The sequence below is a fragment of the Myxine glutinosa genome, chromosome 8 (genome assembly GCF_964187855.1).
Source record: "Myxine glutinosa chromosome 8, kmMyxGlut1.1, whole genome shotgun sequence".
NCBI lineage: Eukaryota > Metazoa > Chordata > Myxini > Myxiniformes > Myxinidae > Myxine > Myxine glutinosa.
In genome coordinates, this window is record NC_136268.1 from 26,289,537 (window position 1) to 26,312,179 (window position 22,643).

General features: G+C 50.1%; 2 protein-coding genes across 9 annotated transcripts in view; one reads left to right on the forward strand and one right to left on the reverse strand.

Moving 5' to 3' along the window:
* Window positions 1-2,868, reverse strand: part of LOC144888168 (patatin-like phospholipase domain-containing protein 2) — a 59,008-nt gene extending 56,140 nt beyond the window's left edge. The window contains exon 1 of one of the 2 annotated variants that reach the window (XM_078783031.1): window positions 2,418-2,868. In XM_078783031.1, coding sequence (XP_078639157.1) covers window positions 2,418-2,604 — 187 coding nt within the window. In that variant the 5' untranslated portion in view covers window positions 2,605-2,868. The remainder of the gene's footprint in view (window positions 1-2,417) is intronic. The other variant, XM_078783033.1, reaches the window with a different exon arrangement.
* The window catches only part of LOC137432315 (serine/threonine-protein kinase 38), a 444,663-nt gene that overhangs the window by 384,906 nt on the left and 37,114 nt on the right, over window positions 1-22,643 (forward strand). The window contains exons 1-5 of one of the 7 annotated variants that reach the window (XM_068124138.2): window positions 8,909-9,075; window positions 12,499-12,636; window positions 20,804-20,931; window positions 21,208-21,259; window positions 21,925-22,047. In XM_068124138.2, the coding sequence (XP_067980239.1) occupies window positions 12,634-12,636; window positions 20,804-20,931; window positions 21,208-21,259; window positions 21,925-22,047 (306 nt within the window). In that variant the 5' untranslated portion in view covers window positions 8,909-9,075; window positions 12,499-12,633. Of the gene's footprint in view, window positions 1-8,229; window positions 8,317-8,897; window positions 9,076-9,302; window positions 9,400-12,498; window positions 12,978-20,803; window positions 20,932-21,207; window positions 21,260-21,924; window positions 22,048-22,643 lie in introns of those variants that run through there. The other 6 variants (XM_078783037.1, XM_078783039.1, XM_068124137.2 and 3 more) reach the window with 6 other exon arrangements.

Sequence of the window (22,643 nt, forward strand, 5' to 3'; positions counted from 1 at the left end):
AATATACGACGGACATCCGGCACGTCGCGGGGAAGGACAACCCGGTGGCGGATTGCCTTTCCCGGTCCGTCGCCCACGCAATCCACCTTGGCATCAACTATGCCCGGATGGCGGCGGACCAGGCCGCCGACCAGGCCTTGCGGACCGCCGTCACGGGCCTCCGCGTCACCGAGGTGCCGTTCGACGGCGCGGGCACGGCCCTCTTGTGCGACGTCTCCCTCGGGCGGCCTCGCCCCATCGTGCCCGCGGGCTGGCAGCGCCAGGTTTTTGACGCCATCGACGGCCTGTCCCACCCGGGCACGAAGGCCTCCCAGAAGTTGGTCGCCGACAAGTTTGTCTGGCATGGCCTCCGGAAGGCCGTCCGCGGCTGGACCAGGACGTGCCTCGCGTGCCAGCGCGCGAAGGTGCACCGACACATCCAGGCCCCATTGGCCCCGTTTACGGTGCCGGAACGTACGTTCGACCACGTTCACGTGGACCTGGTGGGACCTCTGCCCCCCTCGCGGGGTTTCACCCATGTCCTCACCATGGTGGACCGCACCACCCGGTGGCCGGAGGCCGTGCCTTTGGCGGCGACAACGGCGGCGGACGTCGCGCAGGCGTTCATCGCCACCTGGGTCACCCGGTTCGGCGCCCCCTCGGACATCTCGTCCGACAGTGGCCCCCAGTTCACCTCGGAGCTCTGGTGGGCGGTCGCGCAGGGGCTCGGGGTCCAGCTGCACCGAACCACGGCCTACCACCCCCAGGCCAACGGCCTGTGCGAGCGGTTCCACCACTCGTTGAAGGCCGCGCTCCGGGCCACCCTCCGCGACGGCGGCTGGGTCGACAGGCTCCCCTGGGTCCTGCTGGGCCTCCGGACGGCGCCCAAGGATGACCTGCGCGCATCCGCGGCGTTGTTGGTCTTCGGACAACCGCTGCGGGTGCCAGGCGAGTTCCTCCCCGACCCCACGGCACCATGGTCCGCGGCGCAGGAGCGCTCCGCGCTGCAGGAGACCGCCCGGAGGTTCGCCCCGGTGCCGACGAATTCTGGGGGGGCGCGTGTGGCGGACACGAAAGCTCACTGGCGTGATGGCATCATTCCGCGCACCAAGTGGGCGGCGGCCACACCCGAGGGGTAGGCGTGGCCTCGGGATATACACCGGACGCGCAGCCCGGAGCGCTCCAGTGCTACAGTGGAGCTCTTGTAATAAACTCTTTCAACTTACCGCGTTGTCTGCTTCCTCCTTGCTAACAAGTAGCGCGCGTAGCACCATGCTTCAACATGATACTACAGTACATCCATGACATGATACTGCAGTACATCCATGACATGATACTACAGTACATCCATGACATGATACTGCAGTACATCCATGGCATGATACTGCAGTACATCCATGGCATGATATTACAGTACAACCATGACATGATACTACAGTCAATCCATGACATGATACTACAGTACATCCATGACATGATATTACAGTCAATCCATGACATGATACTACAGTACATCCATGACATTATACTGCAGTAAAACCATGACATGATACTACAGTACATCCATGACATGATACTGCAGTACATCCATGGCATGATATTACAGTACAACCATGACATGATACTACAGTCAATCCATGACATGATACTACAGTACATCCATGACATGATACTACAGTACATCCATGACATTATACTACAGTCAATCCATGACATGATACTACAGTCAATCCATGACATGATATTACAGTCAATCCATGACATGATACTACAGTACATCCATGACATGATACTGCAGTACATCCATGGCATGATATTACAGTACAACCATGACATGATACTACAGTCAATCCATGACATGATACTGCAGTAAAACCATGACATGATACTACAGTACATCCATGACATGATACTGCAGTAAAACCATGACATGATACTACAGTACAACCATGACATACTACAGTCAATCCATGACATGATACTACAGTACATCCATGACATGATACTGCAGTACATCCATGGCATGATATTACAGTACAACCATGACATGATACTACAGTCAATCCATGACATGATACTACAGTACATCCATGACATGATACTGCAGTAAAACCATGACATGATACTACAGTACATCCATGACATGATGATATTGATACCACAGTAAAACCATGGTATGATACTATAACAGTGAAAGACCAATGTGGTGTAAAGGAGTTAAGACTAAGAGTGAGCAACTGATGAGCTAACAGCGGTCAGTGTAATATAATAAAACTAATATCGAATCGTGGACACAAACACAGGACACACGAGATCATCGATTAAACGGTTCGTATCGCCGGTTACATTACAGTGTCCGGTTCACGTGGTCCTGCTCGAGGATGGCGGTACCGGACATGTGATGTGGTGAGGGTCATGGGGATACTTCGTACTCGTACCCAGACAGACGCCGGACACAAGCGAAGCGGCGGTCAAGGCCCCGGCAGACGCTCCGTAGACCTTCCGTGCGTCCTGGACCAACCACGGCGCGTTCTCCTTAATGCAACTCGCCACCCCCATGTGGTAAATACCAAGGAAACCACATCCCGCGAACGAAAGGTTCCACTCAGAATCCAGGGGAAACATGACAACAGCAGCAGCAGCTCGGCGGGACCCGCAACGGGACTGAGATTAACCCTGTCGCTCTCAAAGCGGAAGGTTCTTTTCACTTCTCCAAAGGCGCTTTTGAACTCGAACCTGACAGAACCTTCCCTCACGCGTGTTCACTTCCGGATCTCCTCTAGAGGAATATAAAGTAAAATCTCGTCAGCTTCAGCATGAGATAACAGCCGGCTTAGAGTTATTGAAGCTTCGCTGCTGACAACATTTACTATAACCATCGTCTCCTACATTCTCATTGGCTAATAACTGCCACGTGATGCTGTCCCCGCCTTTCCAGGAACTCAAGTTGCCGCCTCCTCATTGCTCCTTCCCATTGGCTACCGTCTGTTTGACGATACGAAGGCGGGGTTTAACAATGTTGTTCTCCAATGGGCTACGACTGACCGCGCCTCCTGCCGCCTGGGTGCCATTGGGTGACCATACGGCATTCAACATGGCCACCAAGTGCTAAGCCTTTGATTTATGGCGATTGTTTTTTATTTGCGTCAAATGGCAAATACCTGGGGGATCACGACATGGCATGCTGGGAATTATTTTGTTGTGCACGGTAGTCTGGATATTTGTTTCGTTTGTCCTGGTGTCGTTATATTATTTATTTTGATTGTAAAAGCAACTTCAACATGTAATTGCAAGTTGACTTGTCCCTAAACTCAGTGAAGCAATATAAAATACTAAGAATAGGCCAACTAAGATTTATCAATTTGTCAATTCAATCAAATAAATAATATACTAAGAATATACAAATAATATATACAAATATATGAAGTGTGGTGCTGCGCACACAACTTGCTTGCCAAAAAGGTAGGCCACAACGCGTTTGATAAAACCAAGAGTCTTTATTATGAAAGCTCGAACTGCAGCATTGAGATTTGAGCGGGCCCGAGCTTAGAGCCCGCATATATGTGCCGAGGCCACGCCTCGTCCCCGGGCGTGGCCGATCGGTCGATAGGCCGGGCATGCAATCCAGTTCCCCGACTGGACGTTGGCGCCACCTGCTGGTGCGCTGAATTCGTGTACCTTGCTTGTGTCCGCCACACGCGCCCCCCCAGAATTCCCGCGCACCTGAAGGGTGAGTTTGCGGGGAAGCCGGATGACCCGGCCGAAATGCCCCCTGGCGATGGGTGCCGGTCTGGGGGGTGCCGGGGGTCCGACCGCCGGGGGGCGGCCTCGACGCGGAGGCAGAGCCGCTGGCGGGGGGTGGTCCGGATCGAGGTGGGCCGGCTTGAGGCGGTCCACGGAAATGCGATCCGGGGCACCGCCGATGTCGACCGTGAAAAACTTGTCCCCGGCCTCCAACACGCGGAAGGGCCCGTCGTACGGGGGCTGCAGCGGTGCCCGGTGGGCGTCGTGCCGGATGAACACGTACTTTGCCGTGCGAAGCTCCGGGGCGACGTGGGAAGGCGGGCAACCGTGGTGTGCCGTTGGCACCAGGGAGAACCTCCGGGCGGTCTCCTGAAGGGCGGAGCCCTGTTGTGCCGCGGACCAAGGAGCCGTGGAGTCGGGGATAAATTCACCCGGTACCCGCAGTGGTTGCCTGAAGACCAGCTCCGCCGAGGACGCGCGCAGGTCGTCCTTGGGCGCCGTCCTGAGGCCCAGCAGGACCCAGGGGAGTCTGTCGACCCAGCCGCCGTCGCAGAGGCTGGCCCGGAGCGCGGCCTTCATGCAGCGATGAAAGCGCTCGCACAGGCCATTGGCTTGGGGGTGGTAGGCCGTGGTGTGGTGTAGCTTCACCCCGAGTCCCTGCGCCACCGCGGCCCAGAGCTCCGAGGTGAACTGGGGGCCGCGGTCGGACGAGATGTCCGAGGCGGCACCGAACCGGGCAACCCAAGTGGCGATAAAGGCTTGCGCCACCTCAGCCGCAGATGTCGCCGCCAATGGGACGGCATCCGGCCACCGTGTGGTGCGGTCGACCATGGTGAGGAGGTGGGTGAACCCTCGCGAGGGGGGCAGAGGTCCCACCAAGTCGACGTGCACGTGGTCGAACCGCCGCTCGGGCACCGTAAACGGGGCCAACGGTGCCTGGGTGTGGCGGTGGACCTTGGCGCGCTGGCACGCGAGGCACATCCTGGCCCAGTCGCGGACGTCCTTCCGGAGGCCATGCCAGACGAACTTTGCCCCGACGAGTTTCTGGGATGCCCTCGCGCCAGGGTGGGACAGGCCGTGGATGGCGTCGAACACCGGGCGCTGCCAGCCAGCGGGCACGATGGGGCGAGGCCGGCCGAGGGAGACGTCGCATAGGAGGGCCGTGCCTGTGGCGTCGAACGGCACCTCGGTGACGCGGAGGCCCGTGACGGCGGTCTGCAAGGCCTGGACGCCGGGGTCGGCGGTCTGGGCCTTCGCCATCTGGGCATAGTCGACCCCGAGGTGGACCGCGTGCACGACGGAACGGGAAAGGCAATCCGCCACCGGGTTGTCCTTACCCGCCACGTGACGGATGTCCATCGTGTACTCAGACACGGCAGAGAGGTGGCGCTGCTGCCATGCCGACCATGGCTCGGCGACCTTGGCCATCGCGAACACAAGGGGCTTGTGGTCAATGAAGGCCGTGAACGGGCGGCCCTCCAGCAGATGGCGGAAGTGTCGGACCGCCAGGTGGAGTCCGAGCAACTCGCGGTCGAAGTTGCTGTACCGGCGTTCGTGCGGGCGAAGCTGCCGGCTGAAAAACGCCAGCGGTTGCCAAGCACCACCCATTGCTCGTGCACCGCGCCCACCGCATAATCCGACGCGTCGGTGGTGAGGGCGATCGGTGCGTCGGGTGCCGGGTGCGCCAGCATGGTGGCGTCGGCCAGAGCCAGCTTTGCGCCCGCGAACGCCGCGGCCATCGGATCCGACCATGCGATGTCACCTTTGCCCGGCTTGCCCCGGAGGGCCTCGTGCAAGGGGCGGAGGAGCTGGGTGACATGGGGCACGAAGCGGTGGTAAAAGTTTACCATGCCCAGGAACTCCTGGAGCCCCTTGATCGTGCGGGGCCATGGGAAATCCCTGACCGCCTCCACCTTGGCCGGTAAAGGGACGGCCCCGTGCTCGGTGATGCGGTGCCCCAAGAAGTCGATGGTGGTGACACCGAAACGGCACTTGGCAGGGTTGATGATTAGGCCATGCTGGCCCAGGCGTTCGAACAGCGTGCGGAGGTGGAGCAGGTGGTCCTCCCGGGACGCGCTCGCGACTCGGATGTCGTCCAGGTAGATGAACAGGAAAGGTAAGTCGCGCAAGACGCTATCCATAAGCCGCTGGAACGCCTGAGCTGCATTTTTCAACCCGAAGGGCATCCTTAGAAATTCGAAGAGGCCGAAAGGGGTGATGACGGCCGTCTTCGGGACATCGTCCAGTTGGACGGGGACCTGATGGTAGCCCCGGATGAGGTCCACCTTCGAAAACACGGTCGTGTTGGCCAACCGGGCGGAAAAGTCCTGAATGTGTGGGACCGGGTAGCGGTCGGGGTGGTGGCATCGTTGAGCCGGCGGTAGTCCCCGCACGGCCGCCATCCCCCGCCGGGCTTCGGCACGATGCGCAGCGGGAAAGCCCACGCGCTGTTGGAGCGCCGCACGATCCCCAGCCGCTCCAGCGTGGCGAACTCCGCTTTCGCCACTGCGAGCTTCGTGGGCTCAAGCCGGCGTGCCCGGGCATAGACCGGCAGCCCAACCGTGGGGATGTGGTGCTCCACCCCGTGTTTAACGGCCAAGCTGAAAAAGTGGGCCGCGTGAGGGCCGGGAAACTGGCGAGGAGGCGGGTAAAGTCGTCCGCTGCCGGAAGCGTGCAAACTAAACTCGCCGGGACGGAACCGTCCAGCAAGTCGCTTGGCAAGCCGCTCGGTGAGCCGCTCAGTGAGCCGCTCAACGAGCTGCTCGGCGAACAAGCGAGCGAGCTAAAGGTCTCGGCCTGGACGAGCCGTCTGCGCTTCACGTCGACCAGCAACCCATTCGCACATAGGAAGTCCGCACCGAGCAATGCCATGGGCACGCTAGCGGTCACGAACGACCATTGAAAGCGCTGCCCTCCGAACCGCAGGGAGAGGCAGCGCTTCCCGAACGTGCGGATGGGTGTAGCATTGGCGGCAAGCAACGCGGGGCCCCGGCCCGCGGTTCGCTTGTCGGACGTGTAGGCTGGGATGACGCTTACCTGCGCTCCTGTATCGCAGAGGAAACGGCACCCGGACAAGGTGTCCGTGATAAAGAGGAGGCTGCCGGAATGGCCGACACTCAGGGCCGCTACCGAGCGCCGGCCTGGTCGTTTCCCGACCTGCCAAACGAGCACGGCGGGCAACACTTCTTGGCCTTGTGGCCGAACCTGGCGTGGAAATAGCACCAGGCTTGCGGCGGCGATGGCGGTGGCGGCCGTGGTTTTCTCGGCGGCGGTGGTGGTGGGCGGGGCGCGGCAGTGGCCACGAGGGACGCAGTAGCATCAGCCTCGGGATCCACGACGGCCGCACCGTAACTCGCCCGCGTGTCGCAAGCCGCGAATAACTTGTCGGCCTCTACGGCCAGGGCGCAGGGTTCCCTTATGTTGGAACCGGCCAGCGCAAGGCGTACCTGTAGAGGTAGCTGGCGTAGGAAAAGCGCCCGGAATAAGAAATCCGGGGCTTGGCCACCCAACAGCGACAGCATATAATCCATCCACACAGATGGTTGTGTGTCGCCGAGTTCGGGAAGGTCCAGGAGGGGGTCGGCCCGTTCGATCTCAGTGAGGCCGAACGTGGCGATGAGGAGACGTTTGATCGCCCCGTACTTGTGGTCGGCCAGCGGGTGCCGCAGGATGGACACGACTCGGGCGGCAGTGCCGGGCCCGAGGGAGGCGACCATGTGGTAGTAACGGGTCTCGTCCGCCGTTATGCCTCAAAGCTGGAATTGCGCTTCGACCTGCACGAACCACACATCGGCCTGTGCTTCCCAAAACTCTGGGAGTTTTACCGCGACAACGTTGTTGGCCATGGCGCGTTCGGTGGTCAGCAACGGCTGAACCAATCGGGGTCACCAGTGAAGTGTGGTGCTGTGCACACAACTTGCTTGCCAAAAAGGTAGGCCACAACGCGTTTGATAAAACCAAGAGTCTTTATTATGAAAGCCCGAACTGCAGCACTGAGCGGGCCCGAGCTTAGAGCCCGCGAGGCCACGCCTCGTCCCCGGGCGTGGCCGATCGGTTGATAGGCGGGGCATACAATCCAGTTCCCCGCCTGGACGTTCGCGCCACCTGCTGGTGCGCGAATTCGTGTACCTTGCTTGTATCCGCCACATATACAAATATAAATATACAAATATTTACATATATTTGTAAATTAATTTAATTATTTACATTATAATTTGTAATTAGAATTGTAATTTTATAATTACAATTAATTGTAAATTATTTTTATTTATTTATAGAAATTATCATATAAAATTGTATAATTGTAATTAGTAAAATTATATTTGTAAATTATAATTTGTAATTATTGTAAATAGTTACAAAAATTATACAAATATAATAATAATAATAATAATAATATACAAATAGTCAAATTAGTCAAAATACAAAGATTATAAGTAAGAAGAAGAAGCAGTGATTTTACGTCTTCAGACGCTTCAGAAAAATAGAGAAGAAGAAGAAGAAGAAGAAGAAGACGAAGACGCCATGCTGAGGAAATGTATCTTTGGCTCAGCCTCAGGGGACGCAGGATACTGGAATGGCTCATTCTTCCCAGTAAGCTACTTCCTAGTTTGCGCACCTCAGAAGAATCACAGGCTGAATGAGTCAACCCAATTATGTTGTTTTAACGGCACGACAGGGGCTCGAATCCATGACTGAAGAGCTGAAGACAGCCACCTTAACCGTTAAACCAGCGCTGGGTCTGTTCCATTACCGATCAGCATGCTATCGCTTACCAAGCCAGCCGTTCCTTATCAACTGTTTCAATGAAGTCCTTGCTTCAGAGCACCCTTGGTTTGCTCTCGACTTTCAGCTTGATGAAATTCGGCGCTCATATCGTTAAATTTTCGAAGCTAACCATGCGCCATCTTGCTCCTCCAAAAACCCTTGCTTTTTTATTTATTTAAATCCGACCACCCGAAACGGTATATACGTATTCATTTTAAAGTATTATTCACACCATAAAGTTAACTTGTTACATCTTTTATTGCTGAGAAAAACAAACAAAAAATTTCACATCTAAAATCGCAAAAGCATTGCAGGTTCTGGGCAGGCTAAGATGGCGTCCACTGCTTCAACAGCGACAAGTGGCTGCGCTTTCCAGCGACAGTCATTTCGAGGCGGCGCAGCAGACAAGCGACACACTGTACGGGATGACGTAAGAGCGGAAGAGATGACGTAAGACGTAAGAGCGGAAGTTTGTTCCGGGAGCTAGAGTAGAGGGCCTTATTCGACGAACAAGTTGTTCGTTCCCTTCGGCTTCGCCTTTGAGAAACCATTCCGTGTTCTTCAGAGTTTAAAACGGTTTATTAAGTAAGTTTCTTCTCACTTCGGCCAAAAATGCGTCCATCTTTATGCCGTTGCGTCAGCGACGTGAATGAATTGCACGTTTTTAGTTTGAATGCTGTTATTCACTTATTGTCGATTTTTCTTTAATTACGTTGTCGTGTTGTAATGGAATATTTTAGTTGTAATGTTGTAAATATTCTGACTTGCACGTGTAACTGTAAACGTGTGATCTAAATGGCGTGTTCGTGTCTGTAACATCCGGCGTGGACCTTTTGGTGCCGTGGGACGCGGAGTTAATGAGCGATGTGATGTTTTTGCCAAACTTTGTCCAAGTCATGAACACGGGAGGTTTGTCACTCTCGTATGGTCCGGTAAAGATGTTCGTGGAGGCCTGAGGGTGTTAGCTCTTTTGGGATGGAATAGGGTAACTAATGTAATGGTGACCAAATGGGAACAAGTTTTGAACACACAAACATTGATTGGCCCGTCGTGCTATAAATGCCTAAAGTTGAGACGACAAAGGGAAGTATTATTTGGAAACTGCACGTTTTTCCGCGTTGATCCTGCTTGCATGGGCAGCTATCTATCTATTATGTACGCAAAATTAGTAATGTACCCATCCCATACGCTTCACACAAGTCGCTTTCCACCTGCCGGTCTTTGTCCCATGTGCTGCCCAGCCCGCCATTGTCGCTTGTCCTGTCCAGCGACTGTCAGGATGGCCTAGAGGTACGCAGAATCACCTCTGAGCCATCAAGCCTGGGTTCGAATCCCGACCCAGCCATTAACTGTCATCCCGGTGTTTCATCGACAGGGTCATTCATCAATGTGTGTGCCGTCCCTCTGATGGACGTTAAACGTGCTTCCCATCTGCCAGCATTAGCTGGTGGATGGTAAAGATCCCCCTGGTGTCTTTCGTGAAGAATAGGCGAGTTGTCACCGGCACCATGAACAGCTTACAAATTCTTTTCCTAACCTACAGGAGCAATTGCATTTGCATCAGTGGCACAGCCGCGCCCCCAGCAACTGATGCTACTTTCCCCCACCCCAAGCCAGCCTGTCTTTCCCCCTCCCCAAGCCAGCCTGTCTTTCCCCCTCCCCGAGCCAGCCTGTCTTTCCCCCTCCCCGAGCCAGCCTGTCTTTCCCCGTCCCCAAGCCAGCCTGTCTTTCCCCCTCCCCGAGCCAGCCCGTCTTTCCCTGTCCCAGAGCCAGCCCGTCTTTCCCCCTCCCCGAGCCAGCCTGTCTTTCCCCCTCCCCGAGCCAGCCTGTCTCTCCCCCTCCCCGAGCCAGCCTGTCTCTCCCCCTCCCCGAGCCAGCCTGTCTCTCCCCGTCCCAGAGCCAGCCCGTCTTTCCCCCTCCCAGAGCCAGCCTGTCTTTCCCCCTCCCCGAGCTAGCCTGTCTTTCCCCCTCCCCGAGCCAGCCTGTCTTTCCCCATCCCAGAGCCAGCCCGTCTTTCCCCGTCCCCGAGCCGGCCCGTCTTTCCCCCTCCCAGAGCCAGCCTGTCTTTCCCCATCCCAGAGCCGGCCCGTCTTTCCCCGTCCCCGAGCCGGCCCGTCTTTCCCCGTCCCCGAGCCGGCCCGTCTTTCCCCGTCCCCGAGCCGGCCCGTCTTTCCCCGTCCCCGAGCCGGCCCGTCTTTCCCCGTCCCCGAGCCGGCCCGTCTTTCCCCGTCCCCGAGCCGGCCCGTCTTTCCCCGTCCCCGAGCCGGCCCGTCTTTCCCCGTCCCCGAGCCGGCCCATCTTTCCCCGTCCCCGAGCCGGCCCGTCTTGCCTCCTCCCCGAGCCGGCCCGTCTTTCCTCCTCCCCGAGCCGGCCCGTCTTTCCCCCTCCCCGAGCCGGGCCGTCTCGCCCCACCCTGACCTGGCCCTGTTTTCCTTCTCCCCATTGGCTCATGCCATCTTTCCTGCACCAACAATTTGGTTTGTTGAGATGCCTTTGAGGGGAAAAATTGAAATGAGGCACTGCATTATTTGGATAATCACATGTGTTTAGATACGAACAAGTTCAAAAAGGGCACGTTATTGACCGTTACGAGTACATGTCATCCAAATTCAGCCCATTTTAGTTTGGCTGTTCACGGGATTATTTCCTGGCGTGTCGGCAATCACCTTGATCAATGATCATAGGTGTAGTAATCCTGCTTGTCATACATGCGATATTGTATATCCACACTGCATTTCTCTGTGCCAAGCTGGTGTGCATTTGCTCATTGAAGTACCCTTTGCCTTTCATCATTGTGTGTACCCTGATGTCATGTTTGAATTATTGGTGAATGTTTATCAAAATTGCAGTTTGTTTAAGAATGAATGCTTTCATCTTGCTAACTGTTTGAAATCTTTCCATGTGAGTTGATTTTCTTCCCAAGTCGTTTTTTTTATTATTCAGAAACGAGCTGTAGGTGTTGGGAAGTTCAACCAAGATGCTGTTGTTTTTATATTGCAGTTGCTAATGCATAGAGAGGAGCTTGGGTGTGCCGTCTGTGCACGAATTTTGTTGTGGAAGTGACTCCTAAGGGGTTAGTTTAATTGTGTGTGTGTGTGTGTGTTGTGGTGTGGTGTGGTGTGGTGTGTGTGTGTGTGTCACATTATTTTTCTCAGAGGTGATCAAACTTTGGGAGATTCATCATTGAGTGCTGCGGAGTGTTTTAGGCCAAAAATAAATAAATTTTGATTTCTTCAAAATGCCAACAGGATTAGAACAGCATCAGGCAATGCCAGGTACCCCTGCTAGTGCTTAATATGGCGTAGTTATTTCCTTATTGAGTGTTTAGAGTAAGCGTAGATGTAATTAAATGTGATATTTATATGTGCATCGATATTTTGTATAGTTAGAGAGGTCTAACCTTCCATATTGTGTCTAAAATTATCAACCCGTGTGACCCCATTTATTAGCATGTCTCCCGTGCAGCCGGGTTTTGCAATAGTGTGCATGCGTGCGTCGTCTGGGCTGTAACTTTTTTTTACCATTTGACCTTTTGTCATCAAATTTTCCACAAAGCTTTATTATGAGATTATGGAGAAGACAAATGAATAATTTGGTCCAAAGGTCAACGTCACATCAAATCGAAATTTTAAGAATTGGCATATTGAGTCACTGAACTGATTCACCAATCAAAAGGCAGACACTGATTGTTTTTTTTGTTTTTTTTTCTTTTGTTGTAGGATCAAATGTTTAAATACAGGTCAAGGTTGCATAAAATCATCAATTTTCATTTGGTTTGGTTTGAAGTCTACTATCGGAATGAAGATCAGTGAGCAGAACTCTAGAAAAATAGCACTCGACCTTTAGAGGTTGGGAATTAAATGACCTTGCAGTTGTCTACCATGTAACCAACCTCTTAGTAGTTCATTATTCAGGCATAACGGACGGGCCTTGCATTTTTACATTCTTTCTAGTTTGAAGTTTTTATCCTTTGTTATCCGTCTTTATTGTCTCTTTTCTTTTTCTTAGTGCTCGTATGGCCTGAGCGCTATTGTAGGGAAAGGCAAGTCTTATCCCACAGCAATAATCGAGCCTCCCGAGTCATCGGTGACTGAAGGGTTGGAAGGGGATTGTCCCACCCAGCAAGCCACCAGCACGCAAGCAATGGTGAGTGAGTGAGAGGGAGGGGAGCGGAACGTCATGAGTGACCTAGCATCCGATGGGATAAAGGTTAGAGTGCAGGGAAGAAGAAGAAGAAGAGAAGAGTGGGTGCTGTCCCCATCATTGTGCTCTGTGATGTGGAAGAGCCTGCTATTGTCCTTGGTCCTACTCGCTGTGCCAGATGGCAGGAGAAACTGCCGAGTCACATCTCCTCCTTCTCTGTAGCCAGCGGCACGGGATGTCCGCCAAACCTACTCTATCGGGACTGGATTCCTCCTACCAAGCTCTGCCTCGGGTTTGCCCGACCCATTCTGTGTCTTGTGATTTCCCCAAGTCTTTCTCCTGTGGTATGAGTCTGAATGCCTTAAAGTTAGAATAAGTAAGGATCTGCCATTCATCGTTGGTTTGAGTGTGTGTATATCAGTAGTGGGTTAAGGGTTGTCTCATTGTGGTTATTGCATCGTTTGCTTTGTAAATTCCTCCCCGTGCCATTTCTTTCAAATACACTTTGGCTCCGGTGAATTAGGTTTGTCTTGGTGGCTTCATCTGGTAGTTTGTGTAAATCCCGTTAAGGGTGGAGTTCACGCCACTAGATAAGATCGTGTCACGTCAATAGGGTTTGCTCTGCCTTATTAGATCAGTCACTTGGTTGTCTATCGGCGTAGGGCTTGGCTGCTTAATGGTTCCAACATGTACAGTAGTGAAGATCAAAGGCCATGATCCGAGTCAGAGCCGTCGACTCGCTTGACTTCTGCGGTCGCTTCAACATGACTTTCCGGATTCGAACTGGGCAACCGGAACATACTGACGACAGTAACATTGGTGTCAGCTGAGTGTGATGCAGACCTGAGACATGGGGGACTTTTGCCTCAAAGCCAAATCGTGGAGCGCGTGGTAAGCACCAAATTTTATAAACCACCACGATGTTAGGACCAAAGCAACCAGAACCAGGAGGGCACAAACTGGCTAGACTCCACCGTGGACCCTGTAGAGTGTAGATAGAAATGGAGGTAGAAGGACCTCTGGAGGTTGCAATGGAGTCGTCTACCTGATAGCCCCATAGATTCTCCCTCAGCTAGTCCAGTGCCCTCAAATGAACAACCAGGAAGCAGCAGAGCGGCTTCACTACAATGGCGTGGGAATAGCCCATACATGGGTCACCAATTAGCAACCATGATGGCCATGTTCGAGAGGATGAGGGTTGGCAGGGCTGAGGCAAAGGCAAAGGCATTACCAGGCTGGTGGCCAAACTCAAGGAGGCCGCTAGTGGGGGAGGCTAGAGAAGGCCCTCCAGGATTTTGCAATTAGCTGAGTACCTCATGGTGGGGGAGGATAGAAGGGGGTGGAAGGGTGACTCCCAAGCAGCATGGGATACTGCATTTTGAGTTAAGTGAAGAGCCTTCCAAAGGGAGCCACAGTGCCCAGCCCCAGTATTGTGCGAAGGCACAAAAATTTGAGGGCCAGCCTCAAACTGTTAAAGTACCAGCATGATGAGCGGCGGGTAAATTGGTTGCGTAGAACCATGATAGGCGGTGGGTGTGGTTAACGTTCAAAAGGGGAAAGGCCGGAAGTCAAGTGCCATTTTAATTGAAAATATGTGTTACTGCAATAAATTGTGAACCGCTCATGAGATTTCCACCATACTTGACACGCATCGACTGCCAGACCACATAACCAATGACGTTTAGATTTTCAACCTGCATTCCACATGGCTTCTCGGTCATATATACGAAGTTCCACATCGGTCAATTAAACGGTTCAAGAGAAGGAATTGCTTTAATGTTTCCGGTCAATCTAATATGGTTGCCACACTACATGACTGATTACGGTTTAGTTATCAAACCTTTATGCCCATGGTTAGTGCATGACAAACATAATGTTTCACATCGATTGGTCCAGCAGTTTGAGAAAGGTTTTTTTTTTTTTTTTTTTACGGTTTTGACTTCAATCCAATATGACTGCGAGACCCACCTGACCAATGCTGTTTACATTTTCAAACGATATTCCCCATGGCTAGTCGATCATATATATGAAGTTTCGCGTCAATCGAATAAGCGGTTCAAGAGAAGGAATTTTTTAAATGTTTCCGGTCAATCTAATATGGCTGCCACACCACTCGACTGATTACGGTTTAGTTATCAAACTTTTATTCCCATGGTTAGTGCAGAACATACATAATGTTTCACATCCATTGGTCCAGCAGTTTGAGAGAGGTTTTTCAACGGTTTTGACTTCAATGCAATATGGCTGCCAGACCACGTGACCAATGCTGTTTACATTTTCAAACAATATTCCCCATGGCTCGTGGATCATATATATGAAGTTTTGCGTCGATCGATTAAGTGGTTCAAGAGAAGGAGTTTTTTTTTTAAAAGGTTTTCATTCAATCCAATATGGATGCCAAACCAATTGACCTATGACATTTTTCTCAAAGCTCTTTCCCCATTTGTAGTGGATGATATATTTGAAGTTTCACATCAATCGGTGAAGTGGTTTCAGAGAAAATAAAAAAAAATTTATATGTTTTTCCTTCAGTCCAATATGGCTGCCGAACCATGTTGACTATGACACCATACTTGTCAAACTTTATTCCTCGTGGCTCGCAGTTTTGTAAGTGCCCATTTATAAATCGCTGCTCACAGTTATGTGTCAGTTCTTGGGATCGAATAGCCATGAGAAATATAGGTTGACTAAAATTGATGTAATACAATGGAATCATCATTGGAATGGGTGGTGTGTGACGTCATCGTCATTGGAACAGGCGTCGTTTGGTGCCCGGCATAACATCTCGCAGTTACAAGCAGCAGTTCTCGTTTGTATTGTTGTGCTAAAGACTAATTGTAATTCCGTTGAGTGGGTGACAACTAACCTTTACCCTGTGATGTTCTATAGCATAACTGTCTCGAATGAACTAGAATGTATCAAAAACATTTTAAATATAAAGGGGCAGGAACTTGATCCTAGGGAGAAGGACGTTGATGTGCACGTTAAACTTGGCAGGAAGGCAGAGCTGATGAGGAATGAATAATGAAGAATGTAAGCGGAAACCTGAAAACGTGAAAGCCACTGGTGTGTTGCAAATAATCTTTCCTTTCCAGATTCCAACTTTTGGCTTGAAATAATAGATATGTGGCTCGTGCCAATTCAGGTGTGTCCATTTGAAGTATTACCTATTTTGGGAGATTGAACTGGTTGAAAATCGTTGTTCCAGGCATCTGGCCACAGGCGGAAGCCTGAAGGCCTTGCTTTCCCACCTCCATGTCCGTTTTTCTCACGCCTTTTAGGAGGGAATGCTTCCTGCTCAAAGCATTTGCAGCCCTTGGCTGAGTCACTTTACCAGACCAACTATTTGTGATTTATGTTTTCTTTATAGGAGTGAGGCTTGTTGAAGAGTGAGGTAGATCTAACAGTGGGACAAAAACATCAAAGGAATGAATGCATTAGGTAAGATGAAAGGGTGGAGGGACGGAAACACTGAAACTCGCAAGTAAGATGGTTGGGTTAGGAAAGGTTAATGGGTGTAATAAAGATCATTGGGGATGACAAGACATGGTGATAAATTTATTGTTTCTCTGGAAGAGCATCCTCTGGTAGCTGGTTCCATAGACAGGAGAAGCAAGGAATAAAGTGTGACGTTAGCCTGGATTTGGGAAGTTTAACCAGGAGGGGGTTATTGGAAGAGCACAGGCATTCAGGGGTAGATGGGGAGCGTCAGAGGACCGAGTGGGTAGAAGAAGCAATATTGGATTCTGGAATAAGACAAAGGTAAAAGTGAGCTTTGAGGGGGAAGACTTCGGTTAATGGATGCACATTATTGCATGGTGAAATTGTATAAAGCAGAGGAAGAAGTTAGAAATATTTAATAATGGGGGGAATGGAATTGTAGTAGGAGGAGAATGGTGGTGTGGTTATGGTAGAATGGATAGCTCAATTGTGATGCCAGTTACTCCTCAGTCACATTTGCTCTACGGCTAGGATACGGCGGCCGTACCCCCCTTAAATTGACAGAAACGTGCGGCGGCCGCAGAGTTTCTCGGGTGGCCCTAGGGCGTATGGCTATCTTTTACAGGCCGTAGGGGTCGCCGTGGAATTATAGCACGGAGTTATAACTTTTTTCATTTATAGGTTGGCCGTAGCAATTCGACAAGCCGTAGCCATGACAACTGTAAGTGCTGTTATACATATGAAAAAGAACTGGTATATATACCCACTCGTTACCGTCCGTCTGGCCGCACGTTCGCCTTAGGGCCCCCCTGCGGTCGCCTTGCGGGCACCTTGAGGCTACCTTGCGTCTGCCTTGAAAATTCTATGGCCACCGCAGGGACGCCCTAAGGGTCACCGTGCGACATCAAATCAAAGACCGTACGGCACCCCCACGTTTTCGGTCTCCACAATTTCTAAATACCCTGTGCGGCTACCCGAAAAATAAAAACATATGTGACTGCTACATTGTGTGACCGTGGAAATACTGCGGCCGCCCTATAATTGCTAGTGGCCGTAGATTTTTTTAGACCCTACGGCCGCCGAGCCAAATGTGACTGAAGCATTAGTCACGTGAAAAAGTAAGTACACCCCATGTAAAGTTTTGACTTTTTCAACATATTTCAACATACTGCTATTTGATCTTCATTTCAACAATATTGATAGACAAAGGTGATATAATATAACAAATATCATGAAACATTTACATTTTGTAGTACAATGTATAATTTAAATAAACATAAATGCCAATTTTGCATGTGGAAAAAGTAAGTGCACCCTTTGCTCTAATAGGTGGTATTGCCCCCTTTGGCAGAAACAACCTCAAGTAGGCATTTCTTATAACTGTCTACCAGTCTCTGACATCGACTGGGAGAAATTTTTGCCCACTCCTCCATGCAGAATTCTTTCAGCTGTGCGATGTTTGAGGGGTTTCTTGCATGCACAGCTCATTTCAAATCCCCCCACAACATCTTGATGGGATTTAGATCCGGGCTTTGATTTGGCCATTCCAGTACCCTCCATTTCTTTCTTTTCAGCCATTCCTTGGTAGATTTACTGGTATGTTTAGGGTCATTGTCATGTTGCAAGGTCCACCTTTGGTTGAGCTTCAACTTTCCGACAGATGGCCTCATTATCCTCAAGCACCCTCTGGTACAATGAAGAATTCATAGTGGATTCTATGATGGTGAGCTGCCCAGGCCCTGATGCAGCAAAGCTGCCCCAAACCATAATATTTCCACCACCATGCTTTTCAGTTGGTATCAGGTCCTTGTGGTCAAATGCTGTCTTTGGTTTTCGCCAAACATGTCTTCTGGTACTGTGGCCAAATAGCTCTACCTTTGACTCATCTGTCCAGAGCACATTGTTCCAAAAGTGCTGGTCTTTGCCGAGGTGTTCATTGGCAAACTTTAGTCTTGCCCTGATGTTCTTTCTGGGGCACACCTCCCATGTAGATCAAATTTGTGCAGTCTCTTTCTCATGGTAGACTCGTGCACTTTGACATCAACAGTGGCAAGAGCTACCTGTAGGTCCCGTGATGACATTCTGGGGTTCTTAGAGACTTCTTTCAGCATCTTGCGGTCTGCTCTCGGGCTGAACTTGCTGGGGCGGCCTGGCCTGAACAAGTTGGCAGTTGTTTGGAATCTTCTCCACTTGTAGATGATCTTCTGGACAGTCGAATGATTGATTTCAAATTGTTTGGAGATCTTTTTAAATCCCTTCCCAGACTCGTAGGCATCTATAACCTTCTTTCTGAAGGCCTCAGAGAGCTCTTTTGATCTAGGCATGGTGACGCCGCAAACTTCAACAACAAAGAGCAAACGAAACTAAATGTCTACGGTTTAAATAAGATAGGTTCCTCCAAGATCCTCTCTAACGATGTTCTAATCATTTGCACCTGAGCTGGTACACCTGATTCTAATTTTAGGTATTTGAAGTAGTGATAAATGTAGGGGTGTACTTACTTTTTCCACATGCGAAATTTGCGTTTATGTTTATTTGAATTATACAATGGACTACAAAATGTAAATGTTTCATGATATTTGTTATATTATATCACCTTTATATATCAATATTGTTGAAATGAAGATCAAATAGCTGTATGTTGAAATATGTTGAAAAAGTCAAAACTTTACAAAACTTACTTTTTCACGTGACTGTATAGTGTATATTGTCAACACCATGTACAGCATACCTAGCTAACAGTTGATCAGTCACCTGGCATCATAACTAAATGAGCTCTTTTATTTTTAAGCAAGTGCCTTGGGTTATGGAGTAGCTCAACAACAAAACTACCAAATGGTATGGGGGACAGACATGCACAAATCCACAATTGGGAGAATAAAGGGATTAATGAAAGCGGGTAGGAAACCAGTCTGAAGTTTGTCTGGGTGAGCAGATTGGGGATTCCAGAGAAATGTGTGATTTGAGGGCAGGTGGAGTAAGGCCAGATGCAACCTTGTATAAAATAGAGAGCCCACCAACTTGGTGCCAATGGGAAATGGCATTCCTTGGGAAGACATCTGCCTTGAGTAGAAGACCTTGTTTTAGACCACCTTGTTTTGACAATGGTGTGGAAGACCTTGCTTTGGACCACCTGAGGAAGAGGATGATAGAAAGCAGGAGTACCAGATAAAGTGGGGAGCAATAATCCATACAGCTGCATGTGAAAGTCTTGTACGCCCTGATGAGATTGGTGCAGCTGAGGAATGCCTTAGCTCTACGTAGAATATCCAGTCAGTGACTTTGTGATCTTTCCATGAAAGGTCATGCTAGAAAGAGAGGCCAATGAATTCTGGGGGAAGCACCTCAGCACCCCTCATCAAAAAATGAGCAAACTCCATTCCACACCTCTTCCAATTACTGTCCAGAGAAGTGAAATGGATAGTTTCATTGCCGATCCTTGTTGCGAGACGGTTTGAGAGCGTATGACTTGCCCATGTTGAATGTCATGTTCCAAGTAGGTCGATCTACCTTGTCCAGGTCTGACAAAAGGGATTTAGCAGCAGCCAGCCTTTCACAACTGTGCTCTATCGTTCTGCACAAGATGGAGTCATTGGCAAAATTGTAAAATTTGTTTTCAAGAGAATCTGACAGATCATTGATATATATCAAGAATAATGTGGGGCCCAAGAAGCTGCCTTGTGGAATCCCAGCATGAAAGGTGAGATCATGGGAAAGGACCCCATGATGCTCACCTCCACTTAATCATTCCTCTGTCTCATCCCCTCGCCTGTGGAACCAACTACCTCAATCTCTTCAACCTCGTTCTTCCCTCTAGGGCTTCAAGACGGCTGTTCACCATCTCAGGTCATCCCCCATTCACGGCCATGATATTTCCTACCCTCATCAACCACCCTTAAGCCCACCGCTTTCCCGTTTTCCAGTTTTTCCCTCCACTTTTGTGAGAGTTTGCACCTGTATCCATCTTGTTCACTACTTATGTCCTCTCCTTGCTCTCATTCGTCCCCATTTCCATGATCCCTCAAAGTCTCCCTTTGTTTTATCCCTCAACCCTGCCATCGGTGTGCCCCTTCCGCCACCCCTTCTTCCTATTGGGCTTTTCGTTCTGTTCCATCCTAGTCTGTTTTGTGTTCTAGCTCCTCCATGGGCCTCGACTCTACACAAAAAAATACACCATCAAGGGCCACCCACGGTTTTTGTGAAAGGACAAATTCGGGCAACCACTTGGGCAGGCGGCCCTGAGTACCAAATTAAGATAACTTGGAAATGAAGACGATGTCAGAAAGTATCAGAAGCTCGAGAGGTGTCCTTAACCTCTTGCTTTCGGTGCAGTGTATGCATCCACTGCTGTTTCACAAGGAATAAAATTTTGCAGAAATGGCCATGTCGGAAGCCAAATTGGTTGCCATGATATTGGAATGTGTTATAAAAGAGATGGTGTCTGAGGTCGGCTGCAATGATGGACTCGATGTTGCCAATGATAGGGAGAAGGGTGATCAGGTCTGTAGTTGATTGGATCCGTTTTCGAACCTCTCTTGTGGATGGGAGTGATGTTTGCAACTTCCCCAGAAAGAGAAAGTTGCCCATCCAAGTAAGACCTTTTACATTGATAACCAAAGTATGTTCATTTGTCATAACTGTAATTGGAGCACTGTTTGGGGAGTTTTTCTCGTTTAATTTTTTTAATATATATTCATGCCTCCTTTTCTAACCTTGTGTCCATGCTCAGGCAATGGCGGTGACAAACTCCACCGTTCCAATGAGCATGTATACGCAGGACAAGGTGACACGCACAAAGGTCACCCTGGAAAACTTTTACTGCAACTTGCAGACGCAGCATGATGAGCGGGAACAGCGGTGAGTCTGCGCACCCCCTCCTTTCACACTTCACCCCCATTCCCACCGGCCCACCCCGCATCCCAACTATTTAAAATGCGTTTTTTTAAATCGAGCAAATATTCCCTGAATGACAACCGTTTGTAGGTGTGCCTCGCCAAACTATTATTCCTACTTTAAAACAACCATTGCTGAGGGTGAACTGGCCAATGCCCAAGAAAAAGCATGATACCTGAATTGGAAATGATCACAGTTTGTTTTCACTGCAGAAACCAAAATGTCCCATTTGTCTTTCAGGCAAAAGAACTTGGAGAGGGTAATGGAACAAGAGGGACTGTCTGAAGATGAGGTACTGTGTAATGACACCACATGGGGGAATTTACTTCCCATGCCACACTGACCCCACACATGGATGGGTTCATCATCGGTTGGATGTTCAGATTTACCAAACGTACCTTCAGATAAAGGTTCAGCTTGCGTATTTGAAAACAAAATGCAAAAACACTGTGATCCATGTTTAAATCTCCCAAGAAGAAATGGCGATTTCCCTGAGAGCACAAGGCTTGACTCTGTGCGTTTTTCGTTCAACCACCATGGCCGTTCCGCCTGCTCATTTATGCTGGATCAACTCGGTCGTGCCTGGCACATAGAGGGCTCTATGAACATTCAAACCGTTTACTTGTTCAGGGAACGAACGCACCATTGCTGGCAACCATGAGTTGGTGTTGGCCGGTCTTGTTTTACTTATTTCACAATATCCCACATTTGCCATTAATTGTGCTTCCTGTGCGATCTTCTTTACACTTCGTTACAGTTGTAGAATGAGAGCATTTCTAGGGACACAGATTGGGTAAGAGTTTGGCAACGGTTACTGAAGCTTGACTTGGTCTTCGAAATGGTACATGGAAAAAGCGATTGTTGCGCCCATAACGATATTGGTGATATGAGGTCGAAGTGATGTTCGGCCTGCAAATTTTTATTATATTTTTCCTTTTACTCTTGTTATGGCTGCAGAAAGAGAGCAAAAGAAAGAACCATGCACGCAAGGAGACAGAGTTTCTCCGGCTCAAACGAACAAGGTTGGGTCTTGAAGACTTTGAGTCGTTGAAGGTTATTGGACGTGGAGCGTTTGGCGAGGTTCGTGCTTTACCGTTGAAGACGGGGTCTCGCATCATAGAGACTTTGCGTTCTGTTTTGTGGTGAATTCATCATATCTGATGACGAGATGTGCAGTTCCAATTTAATTACATGTACTACCACTACTACCACTACCACTACTACAACATAATAACAACTCCTATTATTCTTGTAACATCTGCCAGGGAATGTTTGTTTTGGCCAAGTCTTTCACAAGGCCTGTTTGACTGCTGTTTTAGGCAGGAAGTTGTAATTTGCTCAGGTTGCCGGTGATAACTCGCCTATTCTTTCTGAAGACATTGTAGTATCTTTAACGTCCACTAACTAATGCTGACAGACGAGACGCCCGGCTTAATGCACACACCGTGATGCCGCGCCCTGCATGCAAAACATTCGGGTGACAGTTTATCGCTGGGTTATGACTCAAACCCAGGTTAAAGTTGTTAATTTTTACTTGTTTAACATTGATGCCAAACTAAAAAGTTGGCCAAAATGGCCTCTGTGAGGTCATGCATTTCTGAGCCAATAATGGACGCACAGACTTACCTGCCATCACACGTGTTTTGCAGCCAATCATGGACAAACGATTGCCGTCT